General features: G+C 33.1%; 1 protein-coding gene across 1 annotated transcript in view; it reads right to left on the bottom strand.

Annotated features, from left to right (window-relative positions):
• Positions 1–27,067, bottom strand: part of LOC129794642 (putative transcription factor SOX-15) — a 47,227-nt gene that overhangs the window by 5,746 nt on the left and 14,414 nt on the right. The window contains exon 2 of the mRNA XM_055835444.1: positions 16,999–17,537. Coding sequence (XP_055691419.1) covers positions 16,999–17,537 — 539 coding nt within the window. The remainder of the gene's footprint in view (positions 1–16,998; positions 17,538–27,067) is intronic.

Below are 27,067 nucleotides of genomic sequence, written 5' to 3'. Positions count from 1 at the left end.
TTGTAGGGTTTGTTGAGATCTTTCATTTGAGCCCGGGTTGATCAAAATCGGTCAAGCCGTTTTCGAGTTATGGTCGATTTTCGATGAAAAATTGTGGCGGCCATATTGACTAAACGGCTTGACCGATTTTTGAAAATGAGGTATCGTTGGAAAGCTCTTGATGTCCCCTACAACATATAAAAATTTCAGATTTTTAGCTATTACAGGGGCTGAGATATAGCGAAAACAAAATTTTGAGGTTATTCAAAATGGCGGATGCGGGGGTGGGGGGTAAAATTTGACGTCATAATCTGACGTCTTCCAGTCGACTTTTAAACTTTGTCGTTTACCGCAAGTCTCTATCTATTACCGTTCTCTTGCAATTTATGGTTGAACCACGGCGGACGGCCGGCCGGACGGCCGGAAAAAAAATTTTTTGGCGCATACGTTTTTTGGAATGTGGGGACCCTAATTCGTGCTCATCCCAAGTTTGAGCCCGATCTGACGACTTTCGATTTTGCTCGGTACACAAAAGCTGTGTCTGAAAGAAACACAGCTAATATGAATTTAACTCCATTCAGCTTGACTGAAGAAATCTTGTTTCGCTTAAGAAAAATTTAAAATCTTAAGTTTTTTTTTAAGGAAACTCTTAGAAATCTTAAGAAACCTAAAAGAATCATAAAAAATGTACTGGTAAGCTGACCAAGCTTACGGGAGCTGTGTTTCTTTCAGTGTACCAATTTTGTGAGAGCAAACTAGAGCGTAAATTAATTTAAATACGCGCAAAATCGGGAAAAGTTGAAAAGTCATACCCTAAGAAATCTTTAGAAGGCCATATCTCGAGAACGGATCCATAGATTTTCGAGTTTGAGCTATCGTTGGAAAGGTCTTAACCTCAACTATAATATATTAAAAAATGAAGTAAATCGATAATGGCATTTTCGAAATATTCGAGTTCGAAATTTTCGAAAATATTGATTTTGACTTTAGCGCCTCTCGCGGTCATTTCTCGAAGTTGCAATGTTCTAGACATTTGTAGGGCTTCACGAAACCTTTCATTTGCACTTGAGTTGATCAAAATCGGTCTTGTAGAACCCGAGATATGACATGCCAACTTTGGAAGGCTATATCTCGAGAACGGAGACATAGATTTTCTTCATTTTTGGCATGGAGCTAGATAATATGGTCAGCTATAACATATCAAAAAATGAAGCAAATCGATAATGGCGTTTTCGAGATATTCATCAAAAACTCATCGAAAATTTTGTTTTTGATTTTTGGCCCCCTAGCGGTCACTTTTGAAACTTCGTATGTTCTAGAGAGTCGTAGGGTTTGTTGAGAGCTTTCATTTGACCCCGGGTTGATCAAAATCGGTCAAGCCGTTTTCGAGTTATGGTCGATTTTCGATGAAAAATTGTGGCGGCCATATTGACTAAACGGCTTGACCGATTTTCGAAAATGAGGTATCGTTGGAAAGCTCTTGATGGCCCCTACAACATATCTAAATTTCAGATTTTTAGCTATTACAGGGGCTAAGATATAGCGAAAACAAAATTTTGAGGTTATTCAAAATGGCGGACGGAGGGGTGGGGGGGTGGATTTGACCTCATAATCGGATGTCTTCCAGTCGATATTTAAACTTTGCCGTTTACCGCAAGTCTCTATCTATCACCGTTCTCTCGCAATTTAGCGTTATACTACGGACGGCCGGACGGCCGGACGGCCGGCCGGAAAAAAATTTTTTTGGCGCATACGTTTTTTGGAATGTGGGGACCCTAATTCGTGCTCATCCCAAGTTTGAGCCCGATCTGACGACTTTCGATTTTGCTCGGTACACAAAAGCTGTGTCTGAAAGAAACACAGCTAAAATAACTTAAATATTTCTTAAGAAAATTTAAGTCTGTCTGATAATTCTTGAATTCTGTGATTATTGAATTTCACCCATAGATAACATCCAAAAATACTCTAAAGAGACTTTTTTTTTAAAGATTTCTTCAGTAACAAAAATTCTTAACTTTTATGGCATATTACCTGCATTCTATGTAAAGTAATTTTATCATAATTGAAAGCTTTCAGCCATTAGTTGGATGCGTTAGTCGGGAAGATAATTTTCCACTATATTGAGGACTTTTGAACACTTTTAGTGCTAATTTGTAGTCGGGGATGCAAAGGTTTTTGCGTTAAAGGAAAACCCCCTTTTAATCTCTTAACGTATTTGCAATGAAAGATTGCAAATGAGACAACAATTGAATGTTGTTTATTTATGCACTTTATTTACTACATACATACATATTGTTTCGTCGGTGCCTTTTTCACATTTCATATAGGTAGCCCGATAATATAATAGATTTGTATTTGTGTGGGTTTTTTTTCATGGTTTTGTTTTGTAAACTAAGCGCCAGGCTTTTTGTGTTTGGCGGGAAGAGGAGAAGAAAAAAAACGAATGAAAATTGCTTCTGCAGAAATTCTCTGTGTGCTATATATGGCACGTGGTTGCATTTTCATTGGAAATTGAATTTTGAGAGTGAATACAAATGATTTTGTACATATAGTCAGTCTTATGTGTTTGTGTCACACTGTAGGTAAAACATCGTATATGTATGTGGGGAAATATACATAAATTAATTTTTTGTCATAACCTTTTGACCCCATACGATCAGCCCTCTACACTTCCATGAGACGATGGAGTACAAGAATAATAAAGAAAAAAAGAGTTTTTCATTTGGCTCGTCTGCCCAATTTTATTTTGAAGGTGCGTCTCTGTGAGTAAGTTTCTTCACCTTCTTCTCCACCTTCAATCTCAATAAATACATGCAACTCCCCCCTCATTTTATTCCTTCTCGATGAATCACCAAAATCACGTTTTGTTTGATTTTATGTTCAATTCTTTCCTCTTCGCGCAAACGTCTCGCACCACCCCGTAAAAGGTGGTATTTAGTTTTATTATTCAGAAAGAAATTACCATTCATCTTGAATAATTCATGGGGTGAGATAAAGAAATAAGAACAAAATACTCTATACGAGTATTGGGTGCAAAAAAGGGATCATTGCGGTAGACGGTTATAAACTTCAATTTTACCTCGATTAAAGCGATTAAAGCTCTCATATATGGAAATTGATATCGCGAGCTTTTTATTTTCTATTCTGTTTGTTTTTTTTTGTACGAAAAAAAAAAGCGATGAGTTGAAGTAGTTATTTTGCACACTTACTATTACTATATCATGCGGTGATCTTCACCTTGGCATGCTGATTGGAGAGTTAAACAAACAGGAAATATAATTTATATCTTAACATATACCTATATAGGTAAATTTTTTTTCTCTCTCTTCGCAATATACTTCAATCACACATCAAAATAGAATTCTGCAAGTTGCACGCGATGCGATGACTGTATCAGCCACAAAGGGGACTAATTCGCCTTTTTTTTTCTTCTTCCCCGCGCCAAAAGACAAAACCAATTGCACGATCATCGCGGTGTAATCACAAGAAAAAGGTACAAAAAACAATCCGTTAAAAGAAAAGAAGAAGTAGAGGTACCTATCCTATCAATTAATATGCATATAATAGCACAGGCGGAGTAAATTGGAATATTTTGGGGAAAAACTTCTTGTGATGTTTCACTGCCACGTGACTTTTGGATCAAAGGCAATAGCGGTGGATTTTCTTCTTTCAATTCACGACTTTCTGCGGCTTTTTTTCTTCTTTTTCTCGGTATTACTTTGTCGTGTCATTCGCACCACCGTCGAATAATTAATTACATTCGATGACAGAGGTGGCCAAAAAAGCTCCAAAATTCAATTCTTAGCTAAATATGTTGTTTAAGGGGGAAAAATGACTTTGAGGTGGTCTAACGTTAATGTATTCCAATCCCAATCTGAGCTTTTAAATTATAGTAAAATGAAGATTAATTTGTAATATAGAAGAAGTCCTTAAAAGGACATTATGCACAATAGGGGTAGGACTTATAGCCAGAAATTAATTCAAGGGGATATGTTTCTGTTTCATTGGTGGATTTATGCAATTCTAACGATCAATTCTTTTCTATTTTTTTTTGTTAAAAGATTAACTTTCAAAAAAAGATTTTTTAAACGTTTGACGTTGATTCTACTGCTGTATCCTCGGCTGTATCTAATCCAACTTTCAGAAAAAAAAGTTTTTTTTTCTCTCCCACCCCTCCCTAGAAAAAAGGTTAAATGCTAGACAATAAATGTCAAGTGTTTGAAAAGAAACATCAAACGTTAAAGAATTCTTAAACTTTAGAAATTAACGTTTGAAAACAAATACCAAGTTGTCTTTAATACGTTTTTATAATTAAAAAAAAATCTTAAATCACCTTCTAGAATAGATTTCTAGCTACGCCACTGACTTCTAGTCTTGTAAGTTCGGTATAGGGTTATCATAGACTTTAAATAAAATCAGTAACAATTAGCTAATGGATGGAATTGTGAGATTAAATACGCCCATTCACCAAAATCTTTATTTTCTTGTCAAATAAGAAAATTTTTCATGATTATTTCGAGAGATATCGCCTAATTAATTGAGATTTTGTATACAATTCTAAATGCTACCTACATCAAATTGCGCGGGCTTCATTGACAATAATATGTCTTTGGAATTGATTATGAAATTTGTTTGGTATATTCCAAAAAGGGCAAATTATTTAGATGGCAAAACGAGTATAAAATTCAATTTTGATATATTGTGCTTATAGAGAAAATATTCTCTTGCTCTCTCCTTAAAGCATTGTACTGTCTCCTACATTGAGTGTGGTATCATTTAGTAAAGGTAGCGTATTATGAAATATTGTCGAAAGAAGAATTATTTGTATTGACATTTTTCGTTATAAAAACTAACAAGCAATAAAATGTTTTGAGAGATCTTTTTTGAAGTAATATTGTGGATAACAAAATTGATTGAAGATCTGAAATATTGTGAATGAGGAGAGAATTTTGAGAGATAGATAGAGTGAGATTGGGGGGGGGGGTGTATTGAGAAAAAAAAACGACAAAATGATTAATTGGTTCTTGAAGAAAAAATAGAGTTGAGATTTTCCAGTGGAGATAAACATTTTCATGTTTATGCATACATGATGGGCTTCTCCTTTAAGGCGAAGTCACTATCTCCGGGTAGGTTCTCTTTACATGGCTCTTTTTTTTTCTTTTTCTCCTCAACTCCCGATTCTTCTGCGCGCGGGTAAAGCAAAAATACTCCGCGTGAGTGATTCTTCATGATATATTTCTTCTTATTTATTTATTTTTTTTGCTTCATCCATCCACATATTGGTTGTGGCCACAGAAGAGACATTCGGTAGATTAGATTATCACTTGCTACCATAAGTGCGAGATTGTGTTCATAAAATGTACCGCCATAAGATGCGACGAGCCCAAACTTCCTCTTCTTCTTGGTGTGCTCCTGTTCTTATCACTCCTCTCGTTTTGAGATCACTGTATGGTATACGCTTCGTACCTTAAAACGTACACACAAAGAACATTCACCTCTATGCTGCTTTTTATGTTATTTTATGTTGGCCCAGAGAGACTTTTTATTGGCATCCACCTTCACATGCGTTAATAATTGTATTTATGGTGAAACGGTTTGACTTGACGACTAGACAAATTTAAAAGGTATAAAATATTTTTCCAATGTTGAGACGATGGTGATGATGAAGAAAAAAAAAAAGCCAAAGTTATGTATGGAAATAAATACCTTTATGGTGTGAATGCAAAAAAGAATCAATCAATCTTCATCATTTTGGTGTGTGACTCTTTAAAAATTATTTCGAGTCACCTCAAAAAGAAGGTGTAACCACGACATTAATCTGCTGAATGTACGATAGAGAAGACGACTATGAAGAAGATGAAAAAAAATAATCAAATACGATGAATTTTCGTGAGATAGAATCTCAATCTCCGTATGTGAGGGAGATAATTAACCTGTTCTTCCCCGGCTTATTCATTCATAAAACTTTTATTAAGTCTTTTGCCAGTAGAAAAGTTTTCAATTTAAATTTATTACATTGTAATGTACATATATAATTTTTTTTCTTTTAAACAAAAATTCGTGAATGGAAGATATATAGGATTAACATTTCTTCCTATTCCGCGTGTATAATAAGTTACAAAATTGCAGATGTTGCATATTTATATAAAGTCGTGTGGTTTGAAGAAAAGAATAATCTGTATTGAAGAATTTCTAGGAAATTAATCTTTTTTTTATTTATATATTATTAAATTTTTTTATGCAAATAATGACCTCAAAATCAAGCCTCAATTCCATATAAGCACCAAAAATGGTTGAATAATTTTGATAATGACACCCAAGGAAGGTGGGATGATTCGTTCGAGGACCACGTCAAAATATTGTAATTTATGGGCACACCCTGACGACGAAGACGCGTTGTCATCCACCTAAAGGCACAACTGAAATCTTCATATTATATTGAACAGAAGAAGGTGGTGCCGAAGTAGATGAGATGGGACAACCATAAGTTATCTACAAGGAAAATTGGCGGCTAATTCTAATTCTCTAAATGAAGGGAATGCTATGTAATATAAATTAACCCTTTCATGTCTATATTGAATTTTTAAAATAAAATCCTAAAGTTTTCTCTTGATTTTATTTAGAAGAAAAGATATTTTTTTTATCAAAACATCTTTCTTTTTTGTCTTCAATGGGTTAAGAAAAACTTTCCCTGACTCATGTCCATTTGAAAAATCCAACATTGCTATATAAAATTTTGACAGCGTTCGCTTAAAAATTTTCCAAATAACAATAAAACGTATAAAAATGAAAAGGAAATGCATATTTATTTGCCAACATTTTGCTGTCACAGTCATATGCCATCCGTTGTGTATAAATGTATTTTTGCACCTCAGAAATAATTAGCGATTAGCAGAGGAAGATCAACATCTTTGCCAATTATTTTAAACGCCGCGCGCCAGACTGGGTGGGTGTGTCATTAATTCTACATTATTTTACACATACTATATATGTACATTTTACTACCTATATCTGTATATTTATTGGTTTTGTAGCCACAAATAGCACAATTTACCTATGTATATATAATGCAGAAAAAGAAGGTTTTTGTTTTCAGATATTCAAAAACAGGCGGCGATTGTTGAAGGAGATTGAGGTTGACTTTCACAAAAAAATGGTTGTTGCTTTATAACATCCAACCCAATGCTTCATCTTCTCCATCCACCACGTAAATTATTATGCAAAATACTAAATATTTATTAATTAGATGGCAAGGTGAGATTACGAAATGAGCTCTGCATTTTGGGATTTTAATAGAGCGCGAAGATCTTTACAAATTCAATGGAATTACCCCCTCCTTCTTCGTATATAGTTTCTCATTCACATCACTTCCAAAAGGGAGGCATCATCAACCATCACTCTTTTCGCGTTGAAAAACCACATTTACAATTTCCTTTCAGAAAATATTGGTAAACCACACAAAAATTAAAAGTCAATTATTCACATTTCAGTGAGATATCCCCTCAGTACTGTGCACTTGTGTCATACCTCTCTGTACCTTTATTTCTGAATGGAGGAATTTACACCAAAAAAAAAAAAAAACATTTGCAAGCACAATGCACATATTTGTGGATTTTCTCATTATCATTGACAATGTGAGCAACACACAGAAAATGCAATAAAAGTGGAAAAAATACATGCAAATAGGGGAGAAAAAAATGTTGTGGAAAAATTGAAAAGTCACGCAATTTATTTTACCTTTGAGTAACATTGTAAATAAGTGTTACTGACCTGTGTGTTAAGATTATTGTTATTACCCTAAGTGCGACAATAAATTTGCAATAAATGTTGTAAGCTATATATGTATGTACAATATTGCAAAAGAAAACCCGAAGCATGGGAGTGTTGTACCTGGACTTTCCTATAGATGTAGAATTTCATTCTTATTTTTTTTTGTTTTGTTTAAGTACTATTTCTGGTGCATTGCTGGCATTGCAATGTGACGTAATTGAGTCTAGAAAAATCATTAAAAATTCCTCTATGTTGTAGAAAAAAAAGCCAGGAACTTACTAAATTAAAGAAAGGAGGTTATTCAGGTATATATGGGTGGAATTCTGATTCGTAAAATTATTTAAAAGGAATGAGAAATCGTCAAAGAATTACCCATTTTATCCCTATAAGTATTTTAAAACATTCGAGTGTATGTTTCGTAGCTGCAAACTTACAATTGTGACGTCATTGTTAGCATTTTTGAACTAGATCTATCAATTTTTTTCATCACAGTGGTAAATGAGAAATTTATTTTAATTTTTTTTTATTCTTTTTATGATCATTTGAAAGAAAAATTGAATCCCAATAATTTCCACGAATGAGGAAATTTTTCTTATATCACTGACAAAGCCCCTTTATACTTTAAAATTTTATTTTTTTACGGTATCTTCTTACAATTTCTTTTTACTCGATTTAACTTCGTTCTAGGGTGATATTCTATATGGTTTTCAAATTAAATATTACGGCATAACCTATGTATGTAGGTACATAAAATGAATTTCAATATAGTTAGGTGGATCATGACACGCAAAATGTCTCATTTACGGAAGAAGAGCAATGAATTCATCACCTCTGACCCCTTCACCACTTCCATACCCTAGAGGCGTTCATTCTCATCCACTTCAAAATTTCCCACGAAGAACCACCAGAGCAGAACTTTAAAACAACCAACATGCTATATAGTTTTTTTTTTCAAGACCGCTTTCTCTCTCTCTGTCGACGACGACGGAACCCTCCTTGTCACCCCCATGTGAGGAAATATCAATGATGTTATTTTCTTTAACTAAATAGGAGCCTCAAAGGTCTCTGACGCGAGTGTGTGTATGTATGTGAAGAAACTCCCGGAAATTTAAAAGTCTAATTAGATTTAACTGTTCACGGTGTTAGAAAAGGTATTTGCGCGTGTTCCCTTGTGAGTATGTCGCTCTTTCTTTTAGCTCCTCTGCACAATATTTTTTCTTCGCTAAATCCCCCTCACGATGAATTCATACAAAATGCCACGCAATGAAGTTTTATAAGTCTCGAAAGAGGTATACATAACATATACCAAATTAATTGTATATTTTGGGTAATTAATTGCGATGGAGATTTTGTAATTTACTGAGAGATCTCCTATCGTTAATAGTGAAGTGAATCTATATGGAGTTAACATCTTTTAGTTTCACTCAATTTACACGCATATTTGTACATCATTGACATGCAAAGAAATTCCAACATTGTCGCATTTTTTGTGTGTGATGTCTAGTAAAGAGCATAAAGCGTAAAAAGGTCAGTAAAAGAAGCTTGTTTTTACACGTTAAAAAAATGCTCAAGTTTGTAGTTTTTTATTAATTAACTACAAGAGATTTATTAGTGTTACAAATATTTTTGGATTGATGAAAATTACACTCATCAGTAACAGTCGATTAAAATGTATTCATCTATGTGAGAGCAGATTAACATTCACTGAATAGTTTGAATTAATTTTATTTCATTAATATTAAAGACATAGTATGGCAAGAGGAAGGACGAATGTGAATTATGCTTATTTACTCGTAATTCCAATAAAATTTAAATTGCAGAAGAGATTAGGGGAGCTTTGGGGTAGTTTAAGTTGCTACAAGGGTAACCTTGCTTTCTAGTCTTTAATCAAAGAAAAAAATCTAAATTTTTATGTAAAGAAAAAAGTATAATTTGTACTCTATGATGAAATAGTATAGCATATTTTTCGTCCTGTATTAAACGTAAACAATATTTAATTCATTAAATTACAAAACTCACCACATGCAACCACACAACATAGCAAAAAGAAAAAAAATAACAAGCTACCATGCCATGGGAAAATTTTCTAAATATAATTAAGCACAGTAACAAGAGAATAGACTCGCATTAAAATATTTTAAGAGCAATCTAGACAATTAATTGTTAATTATTTAATTATAATAAACATTTTTTTATGTTCTATCTCCCATTGCATTAAATCGCCCTCACTTGGTATAGTGAAGTATAGGTAGTAATTTATAAACAGTACATGTCATGTATGGAATATTGCATATGATGTTTTTTATGCTTTTAAATCAAAATATCATTATATACAACATATTAATCTTTTTTTCCCCTCTCTCTCAAATACATTAAACATAATTTTCCCTCCTATGCGCGAGTTTCCTCCCGCTACATGAAGAAAGTCATATTTTCCATATGAAATTTTTCCATTTACAAGTAACATTTCTGCAGAAGAATTCTCAATGAAAAAAAAAATAAGACTACTACAGTACGGTAGGTATGAAAAAGAAATGAAACCAACTCACGCACGCACGCATACATTACAACAAGTGCACAGTTCTTTTAAGGGCGTGAGAAATCTTGTACCATTGTCTTTGATATTCTCCCTTCTTCTTGATGGTCTTTCATGTCTTTCACATTGCAAATTACGCACATTACAACAATAATGCAACATGAGGAAATTAATTCATTAATAATATTATACTTCTTCTCTCTCCCTGTGTAGTATCATTTAACATTTGGATTAACTACACGTACATGAAGAAAATTCTTCATGGAGAAACTTTACTGATGGAAAAAAAATTGTTAGGTACTTGCTACAGAAATGGAAAAATGTTAATTAAAACATAAAAGAGATTCCAATCACACTGTTGACTATCAATTTCTCAAGAAAAAACTTTTTTCCTTCGCGATATGGCATCCGATGCATCATAATGTGTCGATGGAAAAGATCTATAATATTGGGGTGGATTCTAACTAAAAAGCTTTTCTATTACTTTACATAAAACTTTGATAATTGTAAAATATTTTGGTGTATTCTGTTTAAAATGTTACGTATAAGATTTTGATTGTCTATTTCTTTATTTTCGTGTTTTAAAAAGAAAATTATTTTTCCAGAACCTTTTTTTGTAATTTCAGAAACATTTTTTAAAAATATATCAAATTCTTACAACACCTTTCAAGTTGCAAGAAAAAGAAAAGAAAATTTATATATAACGAATTCAATCCAAAGTTCGAATATTTAACATGAAAATGAGTTTTTTACCCGCCACTTCTCGCAGGAAAAAAACTCCCTATTTGAGGAAAGAAGAGAAATAAGCGAATTAGTAAACTAAAAACTAAGGTAAATTCCTTTACTGTTTTTTTTGTAAAAAAAAATCTAATTTTCTTTGAAAAAATTTCATTTGCAATGTTGCAATTGAAATATCCGGCCATAAATTTGGATTATGATTTTCTTTTATGCTTCTATTGATCTCACGCATGACCCAAAATTCGCATGAATTTGCCAAGAAAAGTTGCATTTGCATATATGCAAGGTATGTATTTTCCACTCTGTGTTTTACATATTTGTGGAAAATTGCAATATTGCAGATAGTAAGAAAAAACCGCTGCTTTATTTATTATTATGTATTTATGATGTTTTTTTTTTTCACTCCTCTATACCCCGTTCTTGTTGCAATAATATAAAATTTATCAGTATACTGTACATATTTATGCTCAAATACCGCATGTTGGGGCACCGTGGTGCGGAGGTAATAAGAAGCAGAGAGAAAAAAATCTCGAAATCTGGACTGTGGGAGTTTTTTCGGGTGGGAAAATTCATTCTGTTGTTTTTCTTCTCCACCACCATCGTCTTACGGAGACAATAGAAAGAGACTCTACGCGGGAGCAAGTGGAATGACGGCGAACAACAGTAACACAGCTCTCTCCCCCTTTTTGCCTCAACACATCTACATTTTTAAGAATTGTAATTTATTTAATTTATACAAGTTGCAACAATACTTCACAACTTATTAGCCAGTCATTGAACTTTGGAAGGATTTCTTAATTGTGCATATTTACACAAGATACCGTTTTTCACCTCTCATGTCCGCCGAAGAATTCTTTTCTCTCCTCCATCGTCTTTTAAGTCCCTTCTTTTGGATCTCTCATCTATTCTTTTTTCTTTCTTTCTTTTTAACTAATTTGCACACTACCTGAGAAAAGAACCACACACGGGTGATACAAAAACTAATCAATGAGGATGGCTAATTCTTTCTTTTTTTTTCTTCAACCAACGCATAACCAAACGTGGAACACTTAAGAGACATTTCATGTTTTTCTCCCATTCACTCTTGTACCTCCCCCATTGCAGATAATTCTTTTTACGCGTTTTAACGTAATACGAAAATGGTCACAAGACCAAACTCTCACCACCGGGTATGTCTTCCGAATTCTCGAAAGTTTATTCAATACAACCTCTTGCAGTGTCCAAGAGGGTACACCGCATACATAGAGAACATGGCTCAGGTGTTTCGTGTGCCAATTTGAGTGGGAAGAGATGTGGAAAACATTTAGAAAAAAATTCACCGCGCCATTGAACTAAAAGCCACGCACTTTGACTTGTAACCAGTCAACAGTTGGTATTTGCACATGAGGATGGATCATTATGTCCCACCTGTACCATTGTCAACCTTCAATTGATTGATAGATTGACCATCCAATGCAATGTACTTAAGACCACCCATTAAATACAATTTATCACAATTAATCAAAATTTGTAGAAAATTTAGTTAGAAAGGGAAAAAAAAACTATTCTTATGAGCTTTTGGGCAAATAAAATAGGAGAACGAGGCCTATTTCGGACCTCCAAAAGTCCGCGCAGAGTGAGAAAAAATTGTATAAAATAAAAAGCAATATTCTTAAATTTGGTAGAATTTTAAAGCCATATTTAATGCTCTTTTACTCCCAAAACTTTCACATTTAAAGCTTTATCATTTTTAAGTAATAGGTAGCGGATTGAAAAAGGTCGTAAGAGGTCTGAATTGGATCATATTCCCCTATTAATATTACCTAACTTAAGAAGAAGAAAAAAACATTTAGTAGACTCTGTTGGGTAGAATGTGAATGGAATGATGAAATATGTTTTTTGAAGGGTAGCATAAATCAAGGCTATGAAAATGGCAAGAAAAATAGAAAGAAAAAATGTAATAATGAAAAGGATTTTATTCATTTTCATGTCTTCATGGAATTATTTGAAAATCATACAAACACTGTTGAAGAGCGTCGAAAATAAAATTTAAAAAAAAAGTAAAACAGATTAGATATCGATTAGAATCAGCTTTGAAAATTTTGGGAATATTTCCTAAAGAAATGGACTTAAATTTATAAATAATACTTCTGTTATTAAACTCTATAGAATTATTCTTATCTGGTATGTAAAGTGACATAAATTCAACGCATAAAAATGAGTAGAGTCCTTTCTCTGTTTACGCTTAATTTGTATTAATTCTTAAGCTATTTTCTCACAATCTAGCGTGAGTTTTCCAAATACATATGTATATCCTTCTAATAAATATGATCATTCATTGTGCATCCTTTGGGATATAATTGCTTGCAGAGATTTCACATGTGCGCCTCACACTAAAATGCTACATGGAGAAAAAAAAAATTAAAATTCAAGAAATGGCAGCTAGTAACGGATTCAAAAGTTCGTGACTCGGAATAAAAATAAATTAAATTCATTTTGCAATTTATTAATGAAGGAAAAAATGAGAATCTTTCTCATTGCCCACACACGTGTTGTACTTATAGAAATGCAAAACCTCCGCAAAATTTTCTTCCCAATAGACCATTAATTGTTACCAATTTAATGTCAATTTATACCTCTTTTTTGCTAATCAGATACACTAATTTTGTCGCACGCACCCCGTATAGTGACTTTCACGATACCATCGTACCGAAAATGCCATGAGAGAGACTTCTCCAATAGTTTTAAGCATTCAATATACTACCTACAAAACATATATATGCTATAATAAAATGTGAGACTTGATTCGCATCTCTTCTAAGCCCTGTGTCTGGGTGAAAAGAGAAATACATGATATTATAAGTGGTATAGGTAGGTAGGTATATAATACCACAAACACACCTATTTAAGAATTCTAAACACTTCCTCGTAAAAACCCATCGATGCAATTTGTATTCGATACATGATGCGTCTTCCGGACTGAAGCGTGCCTATCGTCATTTCATGTTAAAGCGAATGTTTTCGTGGCTCTTGAGAGTTTGTAGTTTTTTTTTGTTTAAATTGGAATTTTTATTATTAATACATTTCTTTTTAATCGTGACCCTTCCTGCGTCCCAAGTGTGCCCTATTAATGGGTACAGGTACCTCTACAATCGCCGATGACGATTGCTGTAGAGCAAAAAGAAATGAATTCTTCATAAGAAGAAAAAATATTACCTATGTATAATACATTTACTTCTCTCTGGCCTTTGGAATCGTGAAGAAAAACCCATGTGGTGGTATTTTTTTTTTCTTTTGCATATGGAAATTTGTAATCGACCATAAAACACAATAATATAATTTATAAATGTCTCATAAATATATTCAATTTATGCATAAATACAGAGCACAAATATAGCGGATTGGTTCTGTTGTTTATTTTTTTTCCTTCAACTTGCAATGCAATTCATTCTATCTCTTTCACATACATATATAAGCAATAGTATGTAATGTAGGTATTTTGTGCTATGTAGGTATATATACGTCTCTTTTGAAGATTGGGTATAGTAAAGTCTCGCAACTTTACGATTATGTGCAAGAAAAACATCGATAAGGTATGGAAAACTGTTCATGGCGCAAAGCATGAATAAGTAGACGTTGATGGGGTTCTCGTTGCGATCATGAAAAAATTCACCGGAAGTGACAATCCCTTCTCACTCAGCTGAGCGAAACGAAAAGGCGCATTCCCCTGCGCAACATACAGCAATACCATACCTACAGAAAAAAAAATGTTGTATAGTAAACTAATCGAGGAACAATTTTTGCCACGTTTAAATTGATTTCTTATTGAGATAATTTCACATCATTGGGTCCTATTCTGCGATTAAGAAATCCTTGAAAATTTTCCAGAAATTTTTTTCAAAATTGCATCTGTTATTCGTCTTAAAAATTTGATTTTAGGATACTGTTGCAGATCGTTAATTGAAAATATGAAATTTTTTAATGTTTAGAACGCAAAGTTAGAGAAATTTTAAGAGACGTCGAATTTTTTGAGGCGTTTTTCTTGTAATTCATAATCTCAATTTACTTGATTTCTTCCATCTTGTTGTGGTCTTTCAAGCCACATAAAACTTATCTTCAAAAATATTATACGTTATGTAAAAAAATATGATAACCCTTAATCTGATTTGGAAAGAAATCATTGAAATATAATAAATAAAAAATAACAGATTCATTTTTGAAATAACCTAACTTTTATTATTTTCATTTTTGAAAGTTTTTCAAGATTTCTGCCTTTAATTTTCTTTGCTTTTTGCTTCGTTTTGAGAAGTAAAATACGAGTGAATTTTTTCTTGAGAAATCACTAATTTTCGTCTCTAGAACCATGGAAAATTTTAAGATTTCAGAATACTAAATCTTGGTTTATCTTGTTTTTCTTCTCAATCAAGATTTTCTTGATCACAGAATGGAACCTATATTATTCAAAAAAAAATTTAAAGATTTCGATTCTTGGCTTGTGTATGCAAGAAATTGGTGTAGATTTCGTTTTATCTTAAACGGAAATATGGATATTTTCTGGAAGAGAAATAACTCACTTGCCCCTTGTTCCCCCACCTACCTAGAAATCCTCCAATGGTGGGAGTTTGAAAAAAAAAAAACGGAAACATGGACGGTGTCCACGAAATGGTCAATTTGTCTCAATCAAAGTTAAATTAGAGGCGTCTCACGAAAAGTTCTTTGTGTGCAAGTCTCGCAATATTTAAATTTCGTGGATTTCTGTTTCGTTCCACATGAATTGCTATGACAATTTTCGCTGGATCTAAAATTCGTTCTCCCTCGCATATATATATATGTGGCGCATAATATATTGTATGTACATGTACATAGCACCCGTACAAATTGAAAACTCCCCCAAAAGAGTTTTTCTTCCTCTCCTCATCATTTCACGATCTTCATGGTAAAATCTTCAGGGTACATATAATACATAAGTCTTGCGTCAACCAACCCATTTTAGTCGTAATGTAAGTCTGTGTCAATTAATGAAAAAGATGAAGGCAAAAAGGTTGAGATTTTTTTTTTCGTTTTGTTGTTTCTTCTTGTACAACACCGGAGTGTGGTTACCAAACCAACACGATGATCGACAGTAAATTCAAAGCGCAAAAAGAGCACGAAGAAAAAATCCTAATAGTTGTAGTTGAATATTACAAAATGGCTTCTCAATGACCAAAAAAGAAAGCTGCACAAGAGTGGTACAGGTGGAATAAAACTTTTTATACTTTTGTGAAATATTTAGGAAATCCTCTTTTTACAGGATGAGAGTGAGAATTTATAGATCCATAGGTTTTGTAGGGAAATAACGTCAATGAAACGGGATTATATATACACGCTATGTATATACACAAACATAACACCATTAAAGCTTTTATGCGCAACTTCAAAGCTCACGCGCGCGAGATCTTCTCATGTTCATGCAAACTTGTGTACACGATCGACTGATCAATGTGTTTGTGCGGTTGATCCACCAATGGCGGGAGTGGGCGGAGTTTTAATAAGCTCTCCACGTTAGAGTGAGTCAAATCGATTTTCATTTTATCCACAAGAGATGCCGCAGTAAGAGAAAATCAACATTAAAGAATTTCAAGTAATTCATTTCTTGAAATGTTAAAAGTTCAAAGATGAATGGAAATTTAAATTGTTAAAAAAGCAATTTTTTAACACTTGATATGACCCCTGAGAGAGCTAATTGTGGGGTCTCTTAATAACCAGAGGTCGTCAAACACTTTAGGAAAAAAGATTTTTAGTTTTCTGAGAAGAGAAGAGAATTTTAGAAGAAAAGTTCTTTAATAGCTTGCGAGAAATTGGTAAAATAGGGACCCTAACGAAGTTTAGCACCCTTAGCACTTTTAAGGTTAAACGTAGAAGATTAATTTGATTAAAATCAATAAGACAGATCGATTGATTTGAATTCGAATTAAAAGTTCTTAGGGTGAAATATTGGTATAAGAAGATGGACTTACCTAACATTTTACTGAGATCAGCATTGTGAAGATCTGGATTTTCATCCGCCAACTTCTTACGCTCAACTTTAGCCCACACCATAAAGGCATTCATTGGGCGTCGAATACGTGCCTCCTTGGCTCCTTTTAGTGGACCACCAGCTGCAACTTTGGTGCCAAAAGATTGCCTCTGGAGGACCCCATAGCCCGATGTACAGTAGTCACCTTGATAGTTGGAACCCTGCAGCTGATAGCTCCAACTACCGCCATCCTCTTGACTTGACGTAGGTGGTGGGAGAACAGTGGATGGCAGGATATCCTGGTAGGGGGAATATTGTGCCATAAGCGGTGATCCCGATGACATTAACATTGCACCCTGTTGCTGAGCCAGGGACGGACTCTGCGGTGGGAGCATACCATGTGCTGTTGGCAGAGATGACATGGATATCATCTGTGGTGATGAGTTATTTTGTGGGGGGAGTGGTGAACCCGCCGATGAGGGATGCATCGAATGATTTACATATTCCTCATATCGATGGAAATTCTGATGTTGAGGGGAACTGAAGAGAAAAAAATAAAACATTGCACCATATTAGAAAATAATGTCTTAAAAAATAAACTTGTTATCAAGAATATCAGCTGCACGCACGATAAGAAGCTTCCCATGCGATGTACACAAGTAAAGCTTTTTATGTATATACGCGGAAGGTTTTCCTCCTCAGGAAAATACTTAAGATCATTCTCCATCGTTATGATCGTCATGAATTAAATAAAAATATAAGAAACAAATAACTTGACACAATTTAACTATAGAGACATTCAAATATGTTATTCAGCAAACATTTTTTTTCAAAATTCTTTTCAAAAATGTAAAAAGCACATTTCGCTTCACAGAAATTAAAAAAAAATAAGCTATACGATAGTTTTGAATGATGGTAAATAATTGTGAAAATATTAATGAGAAAACTTAACTTGTTTATTAAAATGTTGAGAATATATAGAATTTCCTAACGGAACACTGAATAATGGAAAAGATTCTTATTAGGTTTTTTTCCATATGAACTGTTAATACAGACAAAACTTCTCTATACATACAACCAGTGAAGGGATCTTTCCATCGTTTGGTCCCGGAGGTTGGTAACAACGCTAAGACGGCGATGGACGCAAAAGGGTATAAACCCATTGAAATGAATAAATTTAATTGAATTGAATTGAATTGACATGGCAGAAAGGCATTTAAAAATTTATGTAGTGGGTGTAAAAAAATGTATGTAGCTAAGCTACATATGCACGTTGTATATATATAAATAAAAACAATTTATCAATTAACTACCTTTTTTGCATTTTATTGTATTTCTGGAATTTCTAGAATTATTTTATTTACACTTATTTAGAAATTAACATGTTCTGGCTTATGTACAACATATTAATACATAATATGTACAATATGTATATAAGTATTACATGCAACATTTGAGCTATAAAAATACACATAAGAAAAGCATTAATATTCGCATAAAAATGTTTGTATATTTAATGGTTTTTAGAATGTTCTAAAATGAATTTCAAATCAACTCCATATAGACGATTGAACATATAGAGAGGTATTAAATTGATTGAAAAATATATTTTATAATTACATATTTCAAGCAGATTTGCTATATAGGAAGTAAATAAAAAACTCTAGTTTATTTGCTCTCGTTTTATAGTTTTTGCTATATACCTATGTATATATAAAATAACGTCTGCGCTCATAAAATCAATTCAATTTGGATTACTCTCAGAAAATAATATTGCGAGAATGGCGCGTTTTATTTTTCGAAACATTGGGCTTGATTCAGCGACCAAGAAACCCTTGAAATCTTTAAATTTTGTACTGAAATTTCAAGATTTCAAGCGATTTTCAAGGGTTTCTTGGTCGCTGAATTAGGCCCATTATTTAAGTTTTTTTTTGCAGAATTTCCTTAGATATTTCCTGGCAATCTTTTGAAAATTCTTCTAAATTTACCACGCTATCGATACCTACACACCATACTTATTTTCACGAAAGCTCTCATGATCTTTCGCGATCTCATAAGATCCACAAAATAATGTCTCCAATAAATTTCTCCTGTTTTCTCTATATAAAGGGGGGGGGAGGTACAACAATTTTGGCATTTTAACTAGAAGGTGCTCATGTTAGATTTCTTTGCAATAAATCGTGTTTGATAAACATTTTGTCGTGACTCCGGGGTCCATGATTGAGTGAGTGTTACAGAAAATGACACAAATGAATATCTCAGTGGGAGATGTACCCATATAGCGTGCAAGTGGTGCAGCATATTGGAAGCTCCCATAGATTGCAAATCACTGAAATGATCACACTTCCGAAAGGAGGATCTCTTCTATACATTATACTATATGTAATGTATTTAGGTAGTAGATCTGTGGAGCTTCGAATGAAAACATATCCCATGTGGAAGCACGATTTATAGATTTTCATTCTTCATGTGATTTGATCTCTTTTATATGTTGTTGAAGTGAGGGAGAAAATTTTAACTTTATCATATGAATTTTCTCTCCGCGTGGAGGATATTTATTTGATATATACATAAGCAAAAAAAACGGTAGTAAGTAAATAAAATCTCACAGAGAAAATATTATATAGATAAGAAAATACCATGGGGAATACATGTGCAAAATCACGGTGAATATTTATGGGTGTTTGCTGGGAGATTTTGTGTGATCACTGCTGCAAGCATAAATTGACATCTTCACGAAAGATTTCCATTTTATACTTATACATGTATTAGGTGGTCGTCTCTGCAAGTTTTGCTGTTTTCTTGCAATAATTTAAGCTTGATGCGCGAAAGAGCTGCAATGTCACGTAAATGTTAGCGATGGAAAATGTATTATTGAAAAAAAAAATGAGGTGTTAAATGTGGATTTGCAATTGGTTGATTTCAATATCATTATCATGAATATATATTCTCTGGCTGCATTAATAAAATGTGCAAAGAGAGTGACATGAAGAAGGTGAAATAAAATGTGCAGCACACAGTCCGTTTGGGGGGCTCTCGCACTGTGCATTGACGTGGAAAAAAGGGGGGTGAAGTGAGGATAAAGGGACGAAGAAGTCAGTGCAGAGGCCAAAGCAAGACCAAATTTGGTGCGAAATATTTTTCAATAAATAAATATTCAATCACAAAGCCGCCACGCAGATTGGAGCCACGCACTCAAGTTTGATGGCATTAGCCGACAGACGCCATTTGCACCACGCGTTTTGCATTTCAAGTGATCGATTAGTCGCGATCGCGAATATTGTCTCCCTTGGCCTCCATCAGGATGTGTCACTCCTCTTCTTCTTTTTCTCTTGTCCCCAACTCCGCACCAATGTTATTCACACATTGAGAAAAATTTTTTTTGCTCATTTATACACTCAAAATATCCATCACAGAGAGAATCTTCACAACATTGTGCCCATTCAACATATTTTGCGCACAGAGAGCATAGTTTAGAGGCAAAAGAAAAAGGGAAAAACAGAATCACACACCATACTTTTCTTGCTGACCCCAAAGAAACTATAAAAGTGTTGATACACTTCGAGTTTCATTCCACGAAAATTGATGATTGCAATTTATGATTCTTCAAATTCCTCTGACGGGCAAATTTACGAGGAGGAATTTTTCGGGACTCGCTACACATTTATTAAATGTTTCTTATAGATATACAGAAAGTGATTCCATATAGTTTATATGTGTAGCTCTTTGCAAACAGATGACAAACAGGCTTTAACATTTTTATCATGGAGAAAATAATTTATGCCCAGATTGCTATTGCAAGTATTTCACAAAATAAAGGAGTTTATTCATTTCTGAGACTGTGATGTCATTTGAATAAAGCAAACATGGAAAATATTTAACACAAGATAATTCGATAGTTTTAACGTAACAAAAAAATAAGTAAAAATTAGGCAATTTAAAAACTATTTTTGAGTCTCAATAAGACATTTGAGTCTGAATTTGACATTTTTTGCGTCCCAATAAGTCAAAACTATAAGTTCAATTTAGTTTTTTATCTTTTATCAAAGAAGACATCTATTGATATCTTTCCCATCAACAAACCGAAGCTAAGAATAAAAATGATTTTAAAACATAAAAAAACTAATGAAAATTAAAATATTAAAAGTGTTAGTTTTGCATTTTTTTTCCAGTGAAATGCAACAAAATAAAAATAAAATTACATCATGTGTGTAATGTCTCCCATTCTTATTATGATCTTTCCACTTCAACAATAGCGCAAAAGCATAATATAGCGACATAATATCGTGATAAACGCTCAATTGTATAAAATCTGTATATGAGTGACTTCTGAGCAACAAGACAATTCTCTTTCCATTCACAAAACTTACAATGCCATCAAATTGACACGTGTAAAATGCTTCCCAAGAGATTTTACTGTATAATACATTATTTGCAAAGAAATTCCACAACACAACATCAGCTGTGGCGGAGGTGGTTGTTGAATGTCTTTAAAACATATTTTTACTGGATTGCATATCAATGGAAAATTAAATGGACAAATTACTTCACATGAATTATGATTAATGATCGTGATTTGACTATTTTTTTTGTCTTTCATCGATGGTTTACCTCACATGAGGTTTGATTGATAAATCCATTATCAATAGATGATGTGTATATAGGTATGTATATACCTTTGAGGTGTTATCAGTAATCAAAAAAACCTGACGTATGTCACTCAGGAATTTCATCAGCTATCACCTGATTTTTCAATTTTAATGGTCTTTATTTTTTTTTCTCAATGAACCCACAATGTGAAAAATCTTGGAATTTTCTTTAACGTGAAAATGAGAAAATTCAAAAAAGAAAAAAGAAAAATTTTCTCCTGTAAATGATTGTGGAGAAAATACTTTTCACGCATTGTGTACATGGATGGCCTGTGTGGGGGGAAAATCAGTTTTACGTGACCTGACACAATCAGGTGTTTTCGTATTTATCATACATCTTATCACACCTTTACCATCTTGTCGGATGTAATGTGCTTGTATATCTTATCACACATGTACCGCAAAATATATACATTCAACTTACGATTATCTCGTCGCGCCGTTGAAGGAGGAAACTGAGTGCTAAAAGTCTTTTTTTTTCAGCCTCGTGTTGCTTTAGAGGTGTGTGATAAGAAATTTTGGATGATTTCATTAAAATACTTTATCGAATCATGGTGGAATTTCCATTTCATTCATGGAAATATAAATTTTTTTTGAAGATTATGAAGTGTTTAGTTTGAAAAGGGCGTAACTTTGTAGCCTAGGCGACATGTGTTTTCTGCTTTAAAGCCTATAAAAATACGGAAATCGACCATATTTTGCGAAATTCGAATAAAATAATAAATGAAAATGCATTTTACGAAAAAGCCTCACGTTTAATCAAAATTTTTATTTATAAAAAAGTTTTCTTTTCATTATTTAAAGCGAATGGTGCAAAATTTAGGCTTTTCTCAATTTGTTTTAAGCTTTACGCTACTTTGAGTTATTTTTATTGGCACAAAAGAAGTTTATTCATTCAATGAGTCAAATTTTTCTATGAGAAAAATAATATTATAGATTTAACAATTTTAATTGGAAGATTTAATTGGAAGTTATGAGTCACTTATTCTAACTATATAGTTAAAGCCTCTTGATGTGCGGTTTACTTTATAATAGGCCTGGTGAGAGAGACCCCCCATAAATATTGATAGATTTCAATCGTCGTCTTTTATTTTAGCCAAAAGGCGGAAAGCGAGAAAAGAAATTTCAATCCAATTGGTCTCGATACAAATGTAATGTTATACTTAGCTTAATTCCTTTAAGCTCGTATCAGCATTCACAAGCACCCGATATTAGGAGAAGAAGACAATGGAGTGGTTTGCCCTCAAAAATGTCTTGAGTCGCTTTTTTTTACCACGCTCTTACTTCATTATAATCACAAGTATATCGCCAGCAGATGAATGAGTAATTAATTACATGTGTTAATTTTTAACTTCTTCTCCGCACCATCTACCGTTTGCATTTTTTTTTGCGCGCGCGATTTGGCGACAGTTCAACATACTTATTCCACCACTTGATTTGGTATTTAATTATTATAAAGTCTTTTCACCTCAATTCCATCTACCAACGTGCAAGAAAATAAAACTTTTAAAGAAGAGTTACACATTTTGGGGCATTCAAAAGAAATTCCCTCGATTTTCCCATAATGTTTATCATGCTGGGCTGTGAAATGAATTAATTAAAAATTTCTTTTAATAGCCTAATTGGATGCTACTCATCAAATTTAATGTGTGCACGAAGAATTTTTTTGGACATTTCTTCGTAAACGGTACTGTCACGCTCCTCCGCAATGTAATTAAACCAGCAGGTAAGGGGGGGGGGGAGGAGAGATTATCGTACTCATTAAATTCACATAGCAATTGTTTGAGCACCTCATATTTTCTTTGGCATTTTTTCTCATGTTAATTTCCACTATCCGGACATTGACATGCCAATTTTTATCTCTTAATATTCACTACACACACACAATATGAATTGGGAAATGAAATCGTAATTAAGTGCCTTTTTTATGCTTCTCTTCTCTATCTCTATTTGTGTAACTATTCTCCAACTAAACCAGGTACTATTCTTAGCGTGCACGTAATCATAGTTGTTTTTAAATCATTTTTTTATTAGAATAAATCATTCACCCACGCTGAAAGTCTTCTCCTCACTCAGAGAGCGAAATAATTTCCTTGCAAAAGATAACTAATCTATTTTTTTTAAAGTAAGTATATAATAAAGTAAATAGATAAGATACTTATACATTAAAAAACAACTTCTTTTTTTATGGATTTAATTTAAATCAATATATACTCATTATCAATTAAAGAATCATTAGAGAAAATTGCGAGATGTATAATTATTTAATTAGAAAGAAAACATACCTATATTTGAAAATTTACAGCTATCCATTATTGGTCTGAAATTTTATATTAATTTACTTCATCGTTTATTTATAATTTATTTTTAAAACTTAACGAAGAAATTGAGAAAATTGGAAAATTCTTACAAGGGCACATTACATTTTGTCCAGAAGTGATGGGGTTTAATTTTTTTCAGGACAATTTCATAAATGTGTCAGATAAACTTGTACTAACTATTAGAATCGAAGTTTCAGCAAAAATTCATTAACCCTTTCGCGTTTTTTGGGTCATACGTAGACCCAAATTAATTGTTTTTCTAAGTTACAAATGCATCAAATTCACACAAGAGGCCAAAAAAAGACGTTCTGACTGAGAAAAGTCCTCTGAAAACATCTAGAAAATAAATATCGTGAAAAAGAGCTCATGCTTCAATGTTTCACGTAGACGCGAAAGGGTTAAAATAATTTTTAACTTAACGCTAGTTCTTAATGACGGCTACAACTATAGCACTTTTTTAAAGTGAAAATTGTATCTTATTTTAATACAATTCTAGTGCAATCCTTGCTCTAATATTTTGCAAAAAAATAATCTTATATTTTTTTTTTAAAGAAATTCGCCCAAATATAATGAACCTCATCTATTTTAGACGAAATGCAATGTTCCCTTGTTAGAAGAAAATAACGTTCGAACGAAATTGATTAATTTCTCTTTCAATGAGATGAAATCAAAAAGTTTAATGTCCACACAGAAATGAATAAAATTGCAACAATTGTACAATTTTACACATGTTAAATTGAACAATAGTTTGTTAAACACCGGTAAACAATGGCGCACAGCTTCGTCCCGCCATTTACGGCGGGAGAAGGAGGGAGACAGTTGAAAAATTCAATATTTGATGTGTCAAATAGCAAAAATATATACTCACACTGCATGCCGTCAATGAAAATTGTGAGTAATAATTTGCAAACAAGACCTACTACCTATTGTCCCCTCCTACCACCTCCGCCTCCTTCTCCCCCAAATACCTATCTATATTGCTCATTTTTCTGCCAATGCACCGTCATATGGGAATTTTATGTGCAAAAAAAGGGATGCGAGCTTTTTATATATATGTACATAATATATAGTTACACATAATATACTTTGATATATATATGGATATTTAAATGCATTGATTATGTACAATATGGAGGGAGAGTGGAGGTCTTCGGAAAACTTCTTGTGTGACTCCTCGCGTGCAGCATTATTAGTAAAAGCTCGCGACGGCTGTGTAGCCACCATGCGGTAGCTGCAGCCACAATAATGTGAGTCAGTCGTAATCAGGCAATGACAAATTGTAAATTTCAATACAATAATCAATTGTTTTCCAAATGAAAACCAAGTCTGACTAAAAATTTTCACAGACAAACTGTCGTCGATTTTGCAAATGTATTTGAAGCCACGTTAGTTTTCTTTCTCTCTCTGTCTCACACTCCTTTTGATATTTTTTTTGTGTACCTACCTATACCTCTAATGCAGAAAAAAAGGAATCAGCTGTTTATTTTTTTGTACAAACAAGGTGCACTCACACACCACATTTTCTGGCATTAGTAATTTTCTTCTTCGTTTTTTTAGCTGTGATTCTTTCATCAAAGAAACGCAGCTTCTGTGTACACTCTAAAATGCAAAGTCGTCAGATCGGGCTCAAACGTGAGATGAGTACAACGGCAAAGTTTAAATATGGGTGGAAGACATCCGATTATGAAGTCAAATTCAACCCCCCACCCTCCCGTTCGCCATTTTGGAACACCCCTAAATTTTGTTTTCGCTATATCTCAGCCCGTAATAACAGTCCGTAAGTGAAACTTACCAGTATTTTTATTTCACCTACTATACTCGTTGCTAACATATTAACAAAGTCTTGTGCACCACCACTATGTGGGGTCTTTTCCTCTATTGTTTGGATAATTTGATAAACAGAGAGAAAAAAAATAGTCCATTGTGTCACTGGGAGTTCAATTGTTCTCAATATGAGTCGTCTTGTGTGTGTATATATACAAACAATTACGCCCCTTACTATGCTACCGGCACTACCATCACTGAACTCTTTTCATTGATAGTTTCTTCTCTTCTCATTCAACAAGTTTTTTTTATGACATATTCGGGTTAAAATTTTTACGTTGTTGAATAAGCTAAGAATTTTTGCGTACCTTTTTTTAAGCGTAATTATTTGAAGAATTTTCCAACAGAATAAAATGAATAAAAAGATTTTACTAAATGTACTGATCGAATAAAATAATTGACGGAAGAAATAAATATTTCAGACGAAAAAGAAAATAATTTAATTGAATTTAATATTTTGCTGACAGAATAAAGAGTTGTTTGCTGACAAAAAAAATGCCTTACAGAATAAATTAATTTTATACGAGAATTCAAAGAGAATAAATAGATATGTTGGCGGAATTTATACATTTGCTGACAGAATAGAAGACTTCACTGAGAAAAAAAAACATTTGCTTATAGAATATCGGAATATGCTGACAGAAAAAACAGCATGCTGACAGAATAAATAAATACGCTCACAGAATAAATGAAATTCATTGACAGAATAAAAGAATTTCAAAGAGAATTAATGTAATTATTGAACAAATAGAATATTTTTTTAACAAAAGAATATTATTTTAAGTAAGAGAATAAAATAATTATTAATTCATAATTAACTTAATCCTCTATTTTACATAATACAAATTGTAGTAGAAATATTCGTGTTCTCATGTAGAAAATGAGCATTAGATATTGAAATAAAGTTAGAAATCTATCATATACCTGAATCATTACAGGTAAAAGTGATGTACCTCAGTAAGACAACCATCTTATCAGTTGATGTGAGTACAGTATGATTACTTATATGTGTACAACATACGTGCCGGCACGTGCGTTATTTGGCATTTCTTATCGAGATGTTCAACAAAAAAAAAGAAGATATTTCCACGAAAACAACCAAAAGTAGCTCAAACTTGGGAACATCAAGATTTCTCAGGAACTGCACTTTTTCTTATTTTATTCTCCTTGGTCCCCAAGTTGTGTGTATCTATTGCATCTTTCCGCGGGGATTCTTTTGAAGAAGATGACATTAGGAAATACGAGGAAAAGACTCTGAGAATGTTGCGAGAGAGAT

This window comes from Lutzomyia longipalpis, chromosome 4 (genome assembly GCF_024334085.1).
Source record: "Lutzomyia longipalpis isolate SR_M1_2022 chromosome 4, ASM2433408v1".
In the NCBI taxonomy this organism is placed as follows: domain Eukaryota; kingdom Metazoa; phylum Arthropoda; class Insecta; order Diptera; family Psychodidae; genus Lutzomyia; species Lutzomyia longipalpis.
This window is presented reverse-complemented; position numbering and strand designations above follow the sequence as displayed.